The sequence below is a fragment of the Plodia interpunctella genome, chromosome 27, assembly GCF_027563975.2.
Source record: "Plodia interpunctella isolate USDA-ARS_2022_Savannah chromosome 27, ilPloInte3.2, whole genome shotgun sequence".
Taxonomy (NCBI): Eukaryota; Metazoa; Arthropoda; class Insecta; order Lepidoptera; family Pyralidae; genus Plodia; species Plodia interpunctella.
Window position 1 is genome coordinate 3,176,950 of NC_071320.1, and position 14,398 is coordinate 3,191,347.

At 34.7% G+C, this 14,398-nt stretch overlaps 1 protein-coding gene and 2 long non-coding RNA genes across 4 annotated transcripts; 2 read left to right on the plus strand and 1 right to left on the minus strand.

Annotated features, from left to right (window-relative positions):
* Nucleotides 1–3,319: 3,319 nt before the first annotated feature.
* On the plus strand, nt 3,320–5,144 carry LOC128681539 (uncharacterized). Its single transcript, XR_008406022.2, has 3 exons — nt 3,320–3,367; nt 4,494–4,572; nt 5,044–5,144. It is a non-coding gene; the product is annotated as an uncharacterized LOC128681539 (long non-coding RNA).
* Nucleotides 5,145–6,358: 1,214 nt separating this feature from the next.
* On the minus strand, nt 6,359–8,305 carry LOC128681618 (uncharacterized). The gene is made up of 3 exons (XR_008406033.1): nt 7,649–8,305; nt 7,050–7,116; nt 6,359–6,428 (listed from the first exon to the last, which is right to left on the minus strand). It is a non-coding gene; the product is annotated as an uncharacterized LOC128681618 (long non-coding RNA).
* Nucleotides 8,306–8,478: 173 nt separating this feature from the next.
* On the plus strand, nt 8,479–11,268 carry LOC128681617 (tissue factor pathway inhibitor-like). 2 transcript variants are annotated; one of them, XM_053765636.1, is made up of 4 exons: nt 8,479–8,674; nt 9,933–10,085; nt 10,425–10,488; nt 11,098–11,268. In XM_053765636.1, the coding sequence occupies exons 1-4, from the start codon at nt 8,623–8,625 to the stop codon at nt 11,216–11,218; spliced, it is 390 nt and encodes a 129-aa protein (XP_053621611.1). In that variant the 5' UTR covers nt 8,479–8,622; the 3' UTR covers nt 11,219–11,268. The 2 variants fall into 2 exon arrangements, with proteins under 2 accessions (XP_053621611.1, XP_053621610.1); XM_053765635.1 differs by lacking the exon at nt 8,479–8,674 and adding an exon at nt 9,094–9,344.
* The last annotated feature ends 3,130 nt before the right edge of the window (nt 11,269–14,398 follow it).

Consider the following 14,398-nt stretch of genomic DNA (forward strand, 5'->3'; position numbering starts at 1 on the left):
ATTATAACGAGGTAAGCGTTTGTAAGTTCGTATGTTTGAGGCGGGTAATCTCCAAAACTACGGAACCGATTTCAAAATTTCTTTCACCATGAGGAAGATACATTATCCAAGATTGCTATAGGCTATGTTTTAGCTCAAAATTTCCACGGGGGCGAAGCCCCGGGCAACATCTAGTCCTAACTAATATTATAAAATGCAAAAGTATTTTTTTTTATTATCTCTTCACGCTTTATCTGCTCATTCAATCTTTTTGGAATTTTGCCTAATGTAGTTTGAAGTAACGGAGAAGAACATGTGATACATTTCATCCAGGAAAAACAACTGACCGTCGGGGGAATTTCACGGGCAGAAGCTAGTTAATATATGTAACAATGTAAATATAAAACTTACATAGAGTGCTTGTTAATAATTCGACTGAGTTCGCTCAGCTGATCACACAATTTGTATTCGGTGATCCAATGTTGGCCACACTGGATCACCGGACTCAGTTTAATCATCCGTGTCAGCTCACAAGATGTATGCAGTGTAATATATATATATATATATATATATATTTTACTGTTTCCATAATTTTGATATTTTCACGTCGTCGCGTCGCTTTATCTCATTGAGGACGACCAGTGAACCAATTCGGTGTGACTGAACCCCAGTCACATAATACTCTCAATTACTTCAAAGCGCCGACAAATTCGAAACACTTTAGGCGATTCCTTTCATTAATTTGTATAGAACTTGACATCATTAAAGAATACCTAATTGTACGACTTAATTTGTTTTTTTTAATGCATTATATGTTTCAATGTACATGTCATTCGGATTAAAGGTGTGAGTCTATTCGTAATAAGAAAAAAAAACTGTATGTGTGATATAAACCCATAAATTCTATACATTAAAAAAAAATCTGTATGACATTATATTCACAAAAACCACGAAGTAACTACTTATACTCCTAAGGTTTTACCACATTCTGATATAATATTGAAATCTCATAGATAAATAACTGCCAGATAAATGGCCTGTACTTAATTATTTGCTTTTTTTCCCTATGCTACGACGACTTTTGACGACCTCGGTGGCGCAGTGGTAAAGTTCCTGCCACTGAACTGAGAGGTCCCGGGTTCGATCCCCGGTCGGGTCATGATGGAAAACGATCTTTTTCTGATTGGCCCGGGTCTTGGATGTTTATCTATATATGTATTTGTTATAAAAATATAGTATCGTTGAGTTAGTATCCCATAACACAAGTCTCGAACTTACTTTGGGGCTAGCTCAATATGTGTGGTTTGTCCTCATTTATTTATTTATTTATTTATGCTACAAGTGAAACACAATCTGTTACCTAGGTATGTTTCATATATCATGTCATCATAATATACTTATATCATCGATAATATATGTATATTGCGTATACGGTATTTGCTGTATATCCTATTGATTTATAAGCATATAATAACTAACCTAACTATGTCAAATCATTTGCATATGCATAATTTTATGACGACCTCGGTGGCGCAGTGGTAAAGTGCTTGCCTCTGAACCGAGAGGTCCCGGGTTCGAACCCCGGTCGGGTCATGATATGATCTTTTTCTGATTGGCCCGGGTCTTGGATGTTTATGATATATGTATTTGTTATAAAATATCCCAGAACACAAGTTTCGAACTTACTTTGGGGCTAGCTCAATCTGTGTGATTTGTCCGTATATATTTTTATTTATTTATTTATTTATTTATTTATTTATTTTATTTATATTTATAATTCACAGAATATTTATGTATGTATACATCGACAAACCCAAAAATATTTGACCTCAATCATTATTGGATTTACCGATTACTTATAGGTATTTTGGTGTTCTAAATTTAAAATTGTATTTACGGACGGCCATAGGATTGAGTTCCAATGAAGACAGTTGAAATTAGATTTGAAGTATTTTTGAAGCAATTAGTGTTTGAAATTCAATATGGCGGCCATTAAGCTTACCTAACAAGTTTCAGATTGATTTTGTTCGGTATTATTATCACAGATTACACATAAATTAAGTTACACTAATCAATAATCTCACAAGAGTACTAAATATATAGCAACATATTATGTTGTTCAACGCGTTTTGATAAATTCCCTCGTCGTTAAATATTTGTTAAATTTTCCGTTTTAACTTTGATACAAAAACTTTTAACTTTGAAAAAAATGTGTACAAAATTTTTGTCTATTACCAAAACTCGTGGAATAAACGTATATTGTTTTAGCTAAAATTACCTCCGAATTTGTAGATGTTTAACCATTATGTACCCATCCTGTATGAAGATTATCTTTGACTGATTCTCCATAAAACCATAGATAAAACAATCTCATCTCGCGTTTCCCGCCACAGTTTGACAGATGTCGGCAATATGGCCGCCGCAAATAGACTTTTGAAGTTAGCGAATCGAATTACTTCCTAGCTTCAGATGTGATAAAAATAAATTTTACTCGGAAACTTATGTAGTGATAAATAAATATACGAATGGCGCGGTTGTCTTGTTTTACAATTAAGAGAGGGGCGCCGGCCCTAGCTAATGTAACGCCCTTGTGCTATTAATAACAAGGCGCCCTCTTGTAGCAAAATACGCGGTTAAATTGGAATAGATATATGGTGCACGAGTCCTAAGTATAACAAAATAATAAAAAGTATGGAATTAGTGGCTTTAAAGGAAAATAATTATTTATCTCCTAATTTAATTGCTTTTAAAATAATCATTTATTGTTTTTAGCTTGGTCATGGCCATGTCATTCATATCTTATCGTTCAAATACTTATGATGTCCCAGAAATTTAAATGTGTTTATATTGTTATTTTCATTAGTTTAATATACAAATATAATTGACAACAATTGCTCTCCTGTCAGCCTTTCGTCTTGTCAATTTAAAGTACATATGTAAAGAACACATTAAAGATTTTATTTATTTATTTTATAGACAAATTAAATGAACGACATCTTACTAGGTGAGCGTGGTGTTGAAGTGTGCTATGCTCTTTCTACTACGTATCCATATAATTTTAATAAAAATTTTAAGACTATAGTTGATTGCATAAAATTGTGAATTTGCGCGATGCGCCTCCAACCCTTTGAGTCATTTTGTGATATGACAAGCTCTACAACTTGACTGCAACATACTGCAATTCTACAAAATGCCCGGCCTTCAGATAATTTACTTTAAAACAATATAAACATTGCAGCCCACATTTTTTATTTACATATCAAACACGGGGCAATATAAATGGTATGCATTCGTGCAAAATTGCATTGTTATTTTCATCTTTAGGAAGACAAGATGTTTTTTTATTTATATTGTTTTTTAATATTTTTTACTTTAAACAGTGCTAAGAGTAAGTACAAGTTCATAATATACTTTGTTATATCGTTTTACTAGCTATTTGTCCGCGGCTTCGCCTGCTGAAATTTTCCACGGGAACAGTTATTTTTGCAGAATGAAAGGTAGGTCCACAGTTTAAAACTACATGTATGCAAAATTTCAAGAAGATTAGTTGAGTAGATAGAGCGTAAAGAGCTAACAAACAAACTTACTTTCGCATTTACATTATTAGATTTGTATAATTTGTGTCCCTTGTGTCTTTCTATTTTAGGGTTCCATAGTCCTACAGACATGGAACCCTTATAGTTTGGCCATGTCCGTCGACCCGTCCGTCCGTCCGTGGTCTAGTTCAAAAACTATTATAGTACTAGAATAATGAAATTCGGTATGGGTACGCGTATACACACTAATCATGCGGACAAAGTGGTCAAAAAAATAATTTCTTGAAATTCATATGAATTTATTCCTCACTAGCGGCCCATCCCGGCTTCGCTCGAGTAAAAATATAATAAATTATACACCTAAACCTTCCTCGAGAATCATACTATCCATGTAGTGGTTTTTGAGTTTATCGCAAACAGACAGACGGACAGACGTGGCAGCGAACTTTGTTTTATAATATGTATATAATTATATTTTATATACTGCTTTTTTTTTTAATCAATGTGTTAATGGTACTTAATACCTAGAAAAAAATTGGATAAAAAAATCACTGTATACCATGTACCTAAGGATAATTCGTAAATGTAGATGGTACATTTAATCTTAAAACTACTTATTTTTACTTCTTCATAGTCGTATTTCCTCATGGCTGAGGGTCGTGGTTATTTTCGTAACACACACAACAACTTTCTTGACACTATTAATGGTGTGGTTTTCCATTTCCTTCTCCATTTCACACATTAGTTAACAATCAACCAGTGTGCAGGTTTCCTCACGATGTTTTCCTTCACCGGAAGCAAGTGGTGGTCGATGAAAACTACTATTTATATGAGTCAGATAGGTATACAAACTCATGTGACACGACTAGGATTCGAACCTTGGACCTATCGATTCACAGGCGGGCGTCATAATAATAACCATTACAACACCACCGCTTTAAAACTATTTACAAATTTGTTTAATTCTTTCTTAACCAGGAGCAACCGTCGTCAACAATATCTTCACTATATGTTCACTTCCATTAGTACAAGGGCTTTGCTATGGTTACTTTGAAAGGTTTGTATGTAATACATCCATCCATCAATATTATAAAACGAAAGATTGTAAGGATGTGTATGTGCGCTCACACATACACACAGCGCGTCGCGCCCCACTTCGCCTACAGGCTTCACTCCCGTGGGAATTTCGGTATAAAAAGTACCCTATGTGTTATTCCAAGATATATTCTACCCATGTACCAAATTTCATAACAATCGGTCCAGTAGATTTTCAGTGAAAGAGTAACAAACATAAAAAATCTGACGACAATAAAAGTTTATGGCAAAAGTGATTTTTTGTAAAAAACATACTCACATACATCCTCACAAACTTTAGATCTTGTGGCATTTAACGCCTGACAAAAACTTCCCATGTCCGTGCTGTAAACGGTTGAGGAGTTCCCGTCCGGGCTGCACTATCAGGTCATGCTTATCATTGTAATGCATTGTCATGGAAACTGAAGCGACGTGGAAAATTTCAACTCTGCAGGTCAACTGGAAGTAGAAGAAATGTAACTTGCAAGATTTGATTACAGACAACGGGACAGGTGGAGGAACTACTTAAATAAAAGCTTTCAATATTAGTAAGATGCAAAGGTTCAATTCCAGATATGGTTTCAACACGTCGACTCAGAAATGCCAGATGTTCGTCTACGGCGGCTGCATGGGGAACCAAAATAATTTCGATTCTTTGCAAAGCTGCAAGGACCGCTGTGAATCTACACGCTAAATTGTCAATGGAATCTTTTAGGTTAAGATAGATTAAGACATTGCAATAACTCGTATTCAATTTTATTATACCTATTTTCAAGACAATAAAAATTACATTCGGTAACAAATTGAATCTTTATTTTAAAAAATATCTCGTCTTTCGTATTAGTAGAAAGTTATCTACTATGGAATTAGTAGGTACCTACTCCGCGAAGTACTTACTAAATCCATGTTATCTACCTATTATAATTTATAACTTAATGTGTTTCGAATTCCGTTAATGTCCAATATTGTAAAAAGTGATAGAATTTTCGCCATTTCTTATTTCTCGTCTTCGGGTGTTCTCAGTTTCATTCGAGGCAATGACGCCACAAGCCGGTGGTCAGCGTTCAAAACAGACCATTAAAATTTTGAAGATTCGGCTATGATTTTACAACCGGCCGCTTTCCTGACATCAACCCTCATTGGAAATGGTCTAATTGCCTATCAACTGGAAGGACCTTTACTTACTTTGTTTTAAAAAATATATCTCAGTATTGACAGTTATTGTCATGTGATTTGTCCGTTTATATAACTTTATTGCTCCAAGTAGTAACATGCTTACAACCAAAAAAAAATACATAGTGCAAATAGCATTTCCCTCCCAGCTAACAATTAGGAGAAACAGAGTTTGTGCAGCGCAAAAAAGTAACACATTATAATAAATAAATAAATATATTAGGATAAATCACACAGATTGAGCTAGCCCCAAAGTAAGTTCGAGACTTGTGTTATGGGATACTAACTCAACGATACTATATTTTATAACAAATACATATATAGATAAACATCCAAGACCGGGCCAGTCAGAAAAAGATCATTTTCCATCATGACCCGACCGGGGATCGAACCCGGGACCTCTCGGTTCAGAGGCGAGCACTTTACCACCGAGGTCGTCAAATAATTAATAAATAATTATAATAAACTATTTTTTTGTTAACAATTTATTTTAACTAATTACAAACTAAAACTAAATAAATACATAATTCATTTATTCATATAATATTTCTGTACGCCGCGCAAGCAGCCTGACATTTTGATAGTGTCTCGAAGTTATTCTCGTTGCCATAACAACCAGCAAATACGAACCCCTCACACCTTCCAGTTACAATGTTGAAGGCATACCTGAAATGTTTAAACAATTCACTCTCTCCTCTTCGGAAAGAGGCTTCGGGGTGTCATATCCGATAATGACTGAATTCCTGTCATAAGCGGATATGAAGTTGTGAAATTTGATAGTTATGGTAGGTTGCACCGTCCACTTTCATCGGCAGATGAAAAGTACATGCCATCTTGTCTAAACGACATCGCCGCATGGGTTGAAATCAACGTCAATTTTGACGGTGCAACTCATTCTTAATTTTCAAATCTAACCAACAAGTAGAATTTATATAAATTCATCACAGCAATATTGTAATTCAATTAATATGTGGTGACATCTACCACGTCCGCACAAGGTCCCAGTCACAAAAGCCGACTAAAGAAGCTAAACATTCCACACTACGTCCTAGACACAATGCCGACTAAACACAGATTGTTCCAGAATACATTGGATAGATGGCGCTACGGTCGACTCACGAAACAAACGAAGGAGCCTAGAACGCGCAGGCAGTGCGTTTACGATTGGGTACATATATAACCTCCGACATGACACCGTCGGAGCCATGCGGTTCCCCAGGCACAACCTTGCTTAACGAGAAGATCTTCCCTTCTTCCGCTACAAATATATTATAGAAATGAACAAACCTTTGCTCGTATGCAAAACAAAAACCGGTTTTGATTGGTTGCAAACACGTAGGACCCTCATCCAAATCTGTAATAACATATTATTAGACATATATTCACGTTCCAGAGTTGTAGTTTCAAATTAAAAAACCAGCGGCCTACCTGATTGTGGCTTCGCTTAGCTGCCTTGACTCTCATCTGAGCATTTTTCAAGTTAAGCATATCTTTCTCCACCAATTCGCATAGTGTTCGCTATCCCAAGTTTTCAGACCATTGTCACACACATCATATCCTTGACGAGATCAAGCGAGCACTTCTAGGGTTTGCCCCTTCTGCCAGGACCAGATGAACCTCACACCGCAATATCTATATTTACTACACTATACAGTCGTTCGCCGCGAACATAGAACTCGCGATCACAATATTTTTTTACAAAATTGCGAATATTTCAAAAACGACTGAACCGATTTTGATGCACCACGAACTTAAACATTCTATGGACAGGTTCTACATACCTTATAAATTTCATCAAAATACATACATACATACAAAAAATGTATTTTTGTACCAAGTCGAATTATTAGACCTCGCCCGCTTCGCTCGCTTGGTCAATCATTTACCTGTATAGCCGCGACACACGTCAATGAGAACAAACAAACAGAAAAATATTAATTTCATTCTCTGTTTTGTTCGCACGAAAGAATACTGTGATAAACGTTCAACTTTTTTCCAGTCGAAAGCCATAGATTTATGAATAAATCGACACGTATCGATAAAAAAATAACTAACGCGTTTCACATGTCTTAACGGCCGACGACAGAAGGGAGTTATAAGTTTAACGTGTATGTGTATCTGTATATCTGTCCGTAGCATCGTAGCACCCAAACGGCTGAACCGATTTTGATCTAGTTTTTTTTTATTTGAAAGAGAATTCAATCGAGTGTTCTTATGTATGTTTTGGAAATGTGTGTTTGTAAACTATATCGATTTTTAGCTAGCTAGCTGCGATTTTGTTGCCTGTTGACGTTCGTCCTTTGGAATGGTGTTGTGGACTATCAGTCCCGAAGGCTGTGTCATAAGTATTTCTATTCTAGGATGCGATCACGCGCCAAGACTATATGGACCAAAACGGGACTGCTTTGATTTTACGATGAAGATAAACTTGATTAACAAATACGAAATAGAACAAATACCTACATATTTACACATATACTTTGGCACATATTTTCCTCAATTTACGATAAATACTTGTAGGTACTTAGTCAAGTAAGTATATCGAATATGTAAACAATGATTGATCTGTGCTAAACATAACAAATTATAAGAAATTAATTGAGAATTTTATGGTTCTTTGTAAAGCATTTTTAATTTATTCCCGTTATGGGTAATAGTCAAATTAAAGCGTAAAGTTTTAAAAAATATATAACAAAGAAAGGAAGGCTGTAAAATTGTAAATTATCCAGAAAGTCAAAATTCCCATTAATCTCAGAAGATGCCAGACGGATTTGAAAATCGGAAGTGTTGAACACCGATATTTTTTTTTCATATGAATATCGATCATATTCAAAGAAATGTATAGTGACTAGACAACTCAATGTGCTCTCGTGGATATTATACGAAGCGACTAGACACCATGGATTTAATAGGTAAGTACTTTTTACAACCCTACAAATTCCATGAAAGAAAGAAAGAAAGAAAGAAAGAAAGAAAGAAAGAGAGAGAGAGAGAGAGAGAGAGAGAGAGAGAAAACATTTATTTGCCAAAAACATGAGTATAAATAGACAAATTGATGTTAAAATGAATTAGACCTACACGTTTTACGAGTATATCATTAAAGAAATCATTTAAAGTATAATAACATTTATCAGTTAATAAAGACTTGAGGTGCTTTTTAAATAGATTTAAATTTAAGCTAATCCTAATGCATGCTAGACACATAGCTTGTCACATTGACACATTGTATATGACACTGACGAGGATAAGCTTCCACATTCGTAAAATATCATGTGCCATTTCTAGTCGTTTTAAAAAAATATACCGTATAAAAAACAGTGTGATTAATTTCAATGTGGCTACACCTACTTGACTATGTAAATACCATACCATAATTGCTTCGCAAAAAAAACACGGCTCAATTAGAAGAAAAAAATAGTATGAAATTAAGTTGATTTAGTTCACATTTTCTATTTGATCAAACTCAATGCAAAATCGCTTTTAAGTTATAATACAATTTTATAAGTTAAAAAAAGTGCTAAGAGTAAATAATGTTTTTATTATGCAGTCTTCTGGCTTTTTACAGTTTAAGCATAGCTGACGGTAAGTTATCACTACATAGTATAAAACAAAGTCTCTTCCTTTTCCCGCTGTCTGTCCTTTGTATGGTTACATCTTTAAAACTACGCAACGGATTTTGATGTGGGTTTTAATAGTCAATAATAATATTATGCCCGGCAATCATATTCACGTACTTATATGACAATTAATCATGCCAAAAACTGTAGAAAATGGAGAAGAAAAAGTAGTAGTAGGAGTTGAAGGACGTAAGAGAGAGAGAGAGGGAAAAATAATGATGGACTTAATGGAATGTGTTATTATTACTCACGCTGGTGTGCTGATTTTATTAAAGTCGCCTAAATGCTTCTTGTTTTTTTACCACTAGATACCCACCGCCCTCTAGTGACAAGTATTCACAAATACACAAGTAAACTCAATTGTCAACCAGAATGCAGGTTTCCTCACGATGTTTTTCTTCGCCGGAAGCAAAAGGCGGTCTGTGAAAACTAGGTACTACCTACTCGTGCAGCGCGAGTAAGACTCGAACGTGGGACCTTTCCGTTCACGGACGGCGCGTCTTAAACGCTGGACTACCCCCGCCTATGAGAGAGATTATGTTTCTTGTTCTAGCAAGAATGCCTCCGCAATATCCCGACTACGTGTACCAAATCCTATTGAAAGGGTCCAGCAATTCTTCAGAAGAAGACTTATCGTCTGAAGAAGAGGACGGAGATTATATATTTTATCCCACTTTTGATTGGAAGCCTTGGTGGTTTGTTAGATGTAAGATTTTTTATATTATACAAACGGTTGGCCGCAGCTCCGACCGCGCTAGCCTAAGTTTGATGTCTGCGGATAACAGCTAGCAACTCGATAATTATAATTACAACTAATTTTATCGCAATTCGTTTGATGTTGTAATTTTGATATTTATTTATAATATTTTGTTCACGAGAACACCTCCACGCAGTTTAGCAAATTGCGTGCTTATAATAAACATACTGTTTTTTAAGAAATTAATAATTTAAAAGACAGGAATGCGTGAAATAAATTGTGGTAGACTTCAGCCACTGTTGGCTGCTAGAAAAATTATATAATAAGAAAAACTACATTTTTTTACAGGGCCCAAACAACACGATTGTAGACAACCACTCGATCCTGGTCATTGCCCTGGCATCAATAGACGGTTTGTATTAGTTACCAAATTAGTCATTAATATCACTAAATTATATATACATTATAGTAGGTATAAAATAAAGTAACTTCCCGCTGTCTGTCTAACTACGCAACGGATTTTGATTAGTGATTCACGAGGAAAGTTTACGTGGTTTATGGTATGGTACATGGTTTTACCTAAGCAAAGCCGGGACGGACCGCTATATAAATATAAAAAAAATCACACAAATTGAGCTAGCCCTAAAGTAAGTTAGTGACTTATGTTATGGGATACTAACTCAACGATACTATATTTTATAACAAATACATATATAGATAAACATCCGCAAAACCGGACCCGGACCAATCAGAAAAAGATCATTTTCCATCATGACCCGACCGGAGATCGAACCTAGGACCTCTCGGTACAGAGGCAAGCGTCTTTACCTTACTTTGAGGCTAGCTCAATCTGTGTGATGGGTCCTAATATATTTATTTATTTATAATGGTACAAGCGCAGCGTAGAAAAGCCAGTTCGGTTTCGTGGTCGGTCCCAGGTTCAACTCCACACTCCTGTGCCACATAAGTTTGTATACCAATCTGACCATTTTCAAATAGAGGTATTATTTTTTTTTTTCAGATATGGTTACGACAGCGACATAGAAAAGTGCAGATTCTTCATATACGGAGGCTGTGGGGGCAACTCAAACAATTTCGAAAATCTCGTGGATTGCGAGCAGTACTGCGAGAAATGGAAATAACAATAAACAATTTTCTACAAACAATAAAGAAAATACTTTCTTTTTCTCAATTTAGTCTAGTTTCATTTAACGGATTTTCATGTTTTTATGGTACCTACAACTAGCACCCCGTGTCGGCTTTGCTCGGGTAAAAAACTCGACTCTACTCATAAACTATACTCCTAAACCTTCCTCAGGAATCTTATTAAATAATATTATTGATCTTATTAAATTATTTGCAATATTTTTTGCGTTTATCGCGACCAAACAGACGCAGTAGTGGACTTTGTTTTATAATATGTAAGGATACAAAAATACGGTTAATTATAAGTATTATTATCATTTTCAACCAACTTTTCCCCTTTTTTTTTGTTAAAAGTTTATATTTTTCTAATTAAATTATTTTCACAGAAAATTAGTACAAATGCCCCCGAACCTAACTTTGTATACTTAGAAGTTAGTCAACTTTTGTAATAAAAGCTATAATACTTTATAATAAAATTCTTTATCTAGTGTGCCATATTTTTCGATAAGAAATAAAAAAATATAATGATGTGTAGATGGCGCTAGTGTGCGACTATATAGCGCCTGCGATAGCGCCCAAGTACTTAAGTAGAAGTAGGGTCAGAAAATCGTAAAAAATATTATGATTGTTATAATTTCATAGACTGTATCAATGCCGCTGAATCATGAACACAAAGATTTAAATTGATTAGAAAGTCCTTTAAAAAAATAATAAAATTATAACAATACTCAACCATCATAAAAAACTAAAATATTGAAACAACTTTTACGAAGAAGTCATCACCATAAACCTAATAATTAAGCTGTCAAACAAACATAGCTTTTTTCCCTAAGTATTACTCAAACGTGACGTCACGTTAGAGTATCATTTAGTATGGAGCGTTCGGACGATTTCAAAACTGTGATGTTATATTTGCCATATCTTCGAAAGTATTGTCATTAACATAATATTTTTTTCTGGTGTTTCTAGTGATATAATACTTTCGAATAGTAATCGAAATAAAAATTACCTACACATTTTGATCTCAATGTGATGTTAGATACAATATCACCCTAAGTTTAATAGAGAAGTTTGTAATTGTTTTATTTTTATTTTTCATTTGATCAGCCGTGCCATGCAGGCCGCTCACAGCGAATTGGTGAATTTAAACGACGACGCAGTTGTGTAAAAAACCAACAAATCAGATAACTTACATTTTTTTTATTCACACACATAAAAGCACATTACAAATGCGACAAAGATTGGTGAGAAAAATTTGAATTACAGGCCCTGTCCTGCCCGGTACAGGTGTCGCTACTGTTAAACAAGATAATTACATTGTCTTGAGACATGAAAGGTTCAAATTTCGGTCGCCAATCTAAATAAAATTTTGTGAAAGGCACTTAATTCTTAATTTGCAGTAACGTTGATTGACCCTTCAGCCGTGGTGCCAAAAGATCTTATCTGATCTCATGCTATATATCATACAACGCCGTTCACATTCATTTAGAGTTTCGAAATTATTATGGTTTCCAACGCAACCTCCGTAGATGAAACTCACGCAACGTCCAACCGTTTTGTCATAAGCGAATCTGAAATACAAAATTTGATATACATTTCTTAATTGACATACCAGCTTGTTGGCCCGCGTTTTCGGGAACAGTTAGTTTTCTGAGATGCTATGCCCTTCTCAATACTTCAAACTACATGGTACGCAAATTTCTAGAAGATTGGTTAAGTAGAGAGAGAGCGAAGAGGTAACAAACAAATTTACTTCCGCGTAATTATAATATTAGTTAGGATTTATTTATTTATTAAGATACACATACAAACAAATTACAATTTTGCATTTTTATAATTCAGCGCTATACATTACTGAACAATTAAAGTGCCCAAATTTAGTGTACACAGCGTGATCATTTAAAATGAGCTATTAACAGAACGTATCAGTTCTCAGATACATTCGCATTAATTAACAAATAACAGAAGTAAGTTGATCAAAGGAAGATGTCACAAAACAGCAGCTTGTACAGAGTATTAGGAGAAAATAAAACAATTGTAAAGCAAATTCCAGGGGAACGGCTTAATTGTCTGATGCTTTGGCCGAAGATATCTAAGCCATTAGCTTTATTTGTAAGATCTACATATTACTGACAGCGGATTGTTGAAGGAGATATTATTTATATGAGAATTAGAATTTTATTGGGTAAAAATACAGCCATTAACTACCTCGTTGAAGATTGTTTCATAGACTAAAAGTTTTAGATAAGCTTTTACAAGTTTTTATTTAACTTGCAATCTCAGCTTTCAATGTAACTATACATATATGTGTATGTCCCTATGTCTATTCGGTTGGAATCTTGTAACTCAATTTTGAAGCAGATATCTTCAACCGATTGAGCTGAAATTTTGTATAAGTACTCATTTAGTTTGGATGACAATGCATTATTATGAATACGCATGAACACGAACTCCACACTGTATTTGTCATAAGCGAATGTTTTACACAGCAAAGACATGATTTTTTGTCACAATTTGAATGCAATAAGATCTCTCCGACAACAATAAAACTTTGTGTCAAAAATGTCATTTATTGTAATGTATTATATTCATATAATATACTAGATGTTGCCCGGAACTTCGCTCTCGTGGGAATTTTGAGATAAAATATAACCTATAGCAATCTTGGATAATGTACCTTTCGAATGGTGAAAGAATTTTTGAAATCGGTTGGTTCGGTAGTTTCGGAGATTACCCGCCTCAAACATATAAAGTCACAAACGCTTACCTCTTTATAATAATAAGTATACATTATTTATATTTATAAGTATATATTTATATTTTAGGTTACACACTGAACCGTGTTTCAGTTGTTTGATACTCAACCTTGACGTTGGCAAAATCATCGTTTTACCTTACCTAACACAAAAAAAATCTTATTTTTTTACAATAATGACACTAGTAACATATGAGTGACAGTTTTCATGGAGCACCGCTTGATTTCGGTGACGGAAGACATCGTGAGGAAGCCTGCTATCTGATGGAAATGTACCCACATGGCTGGCAACATTAGCATGTTTGTTTATTGTATACTAGCTTTTGCCCGCGGCTTCGCCCGCGTGAATTTCATAGTAAAATCTCGGTCATTCTTTAAGAAAAATGATGAAGAGTATGTATGGTTTCCAATTTTCAGCTTT

Excerpts from the sequence above, each read along its gene's own strand:
- LOC128681617 (XM_053765636.1), top strand. The coding sequence starts at position 8,623 with ATGTGCTCTCGTGGATATTATACGAAGCGACTAGACACCATGGATTTA. Across the intron at positions 10,086-10,424 it reads GCCTTGGTGGTTTGTTAGAT|GGCCCAAACAACACGATTGT; the intron begins GTAAGATTTTTT and ends ATTTTTTTACAG. Across the intron at positions 10,489-11,097 it reads TGCCCTGGCATCAATAGACG|ATATGGTTACGACAGCGACA; the intron begins GTTTGTATTAGT and ends TTTTTTTTTCAG.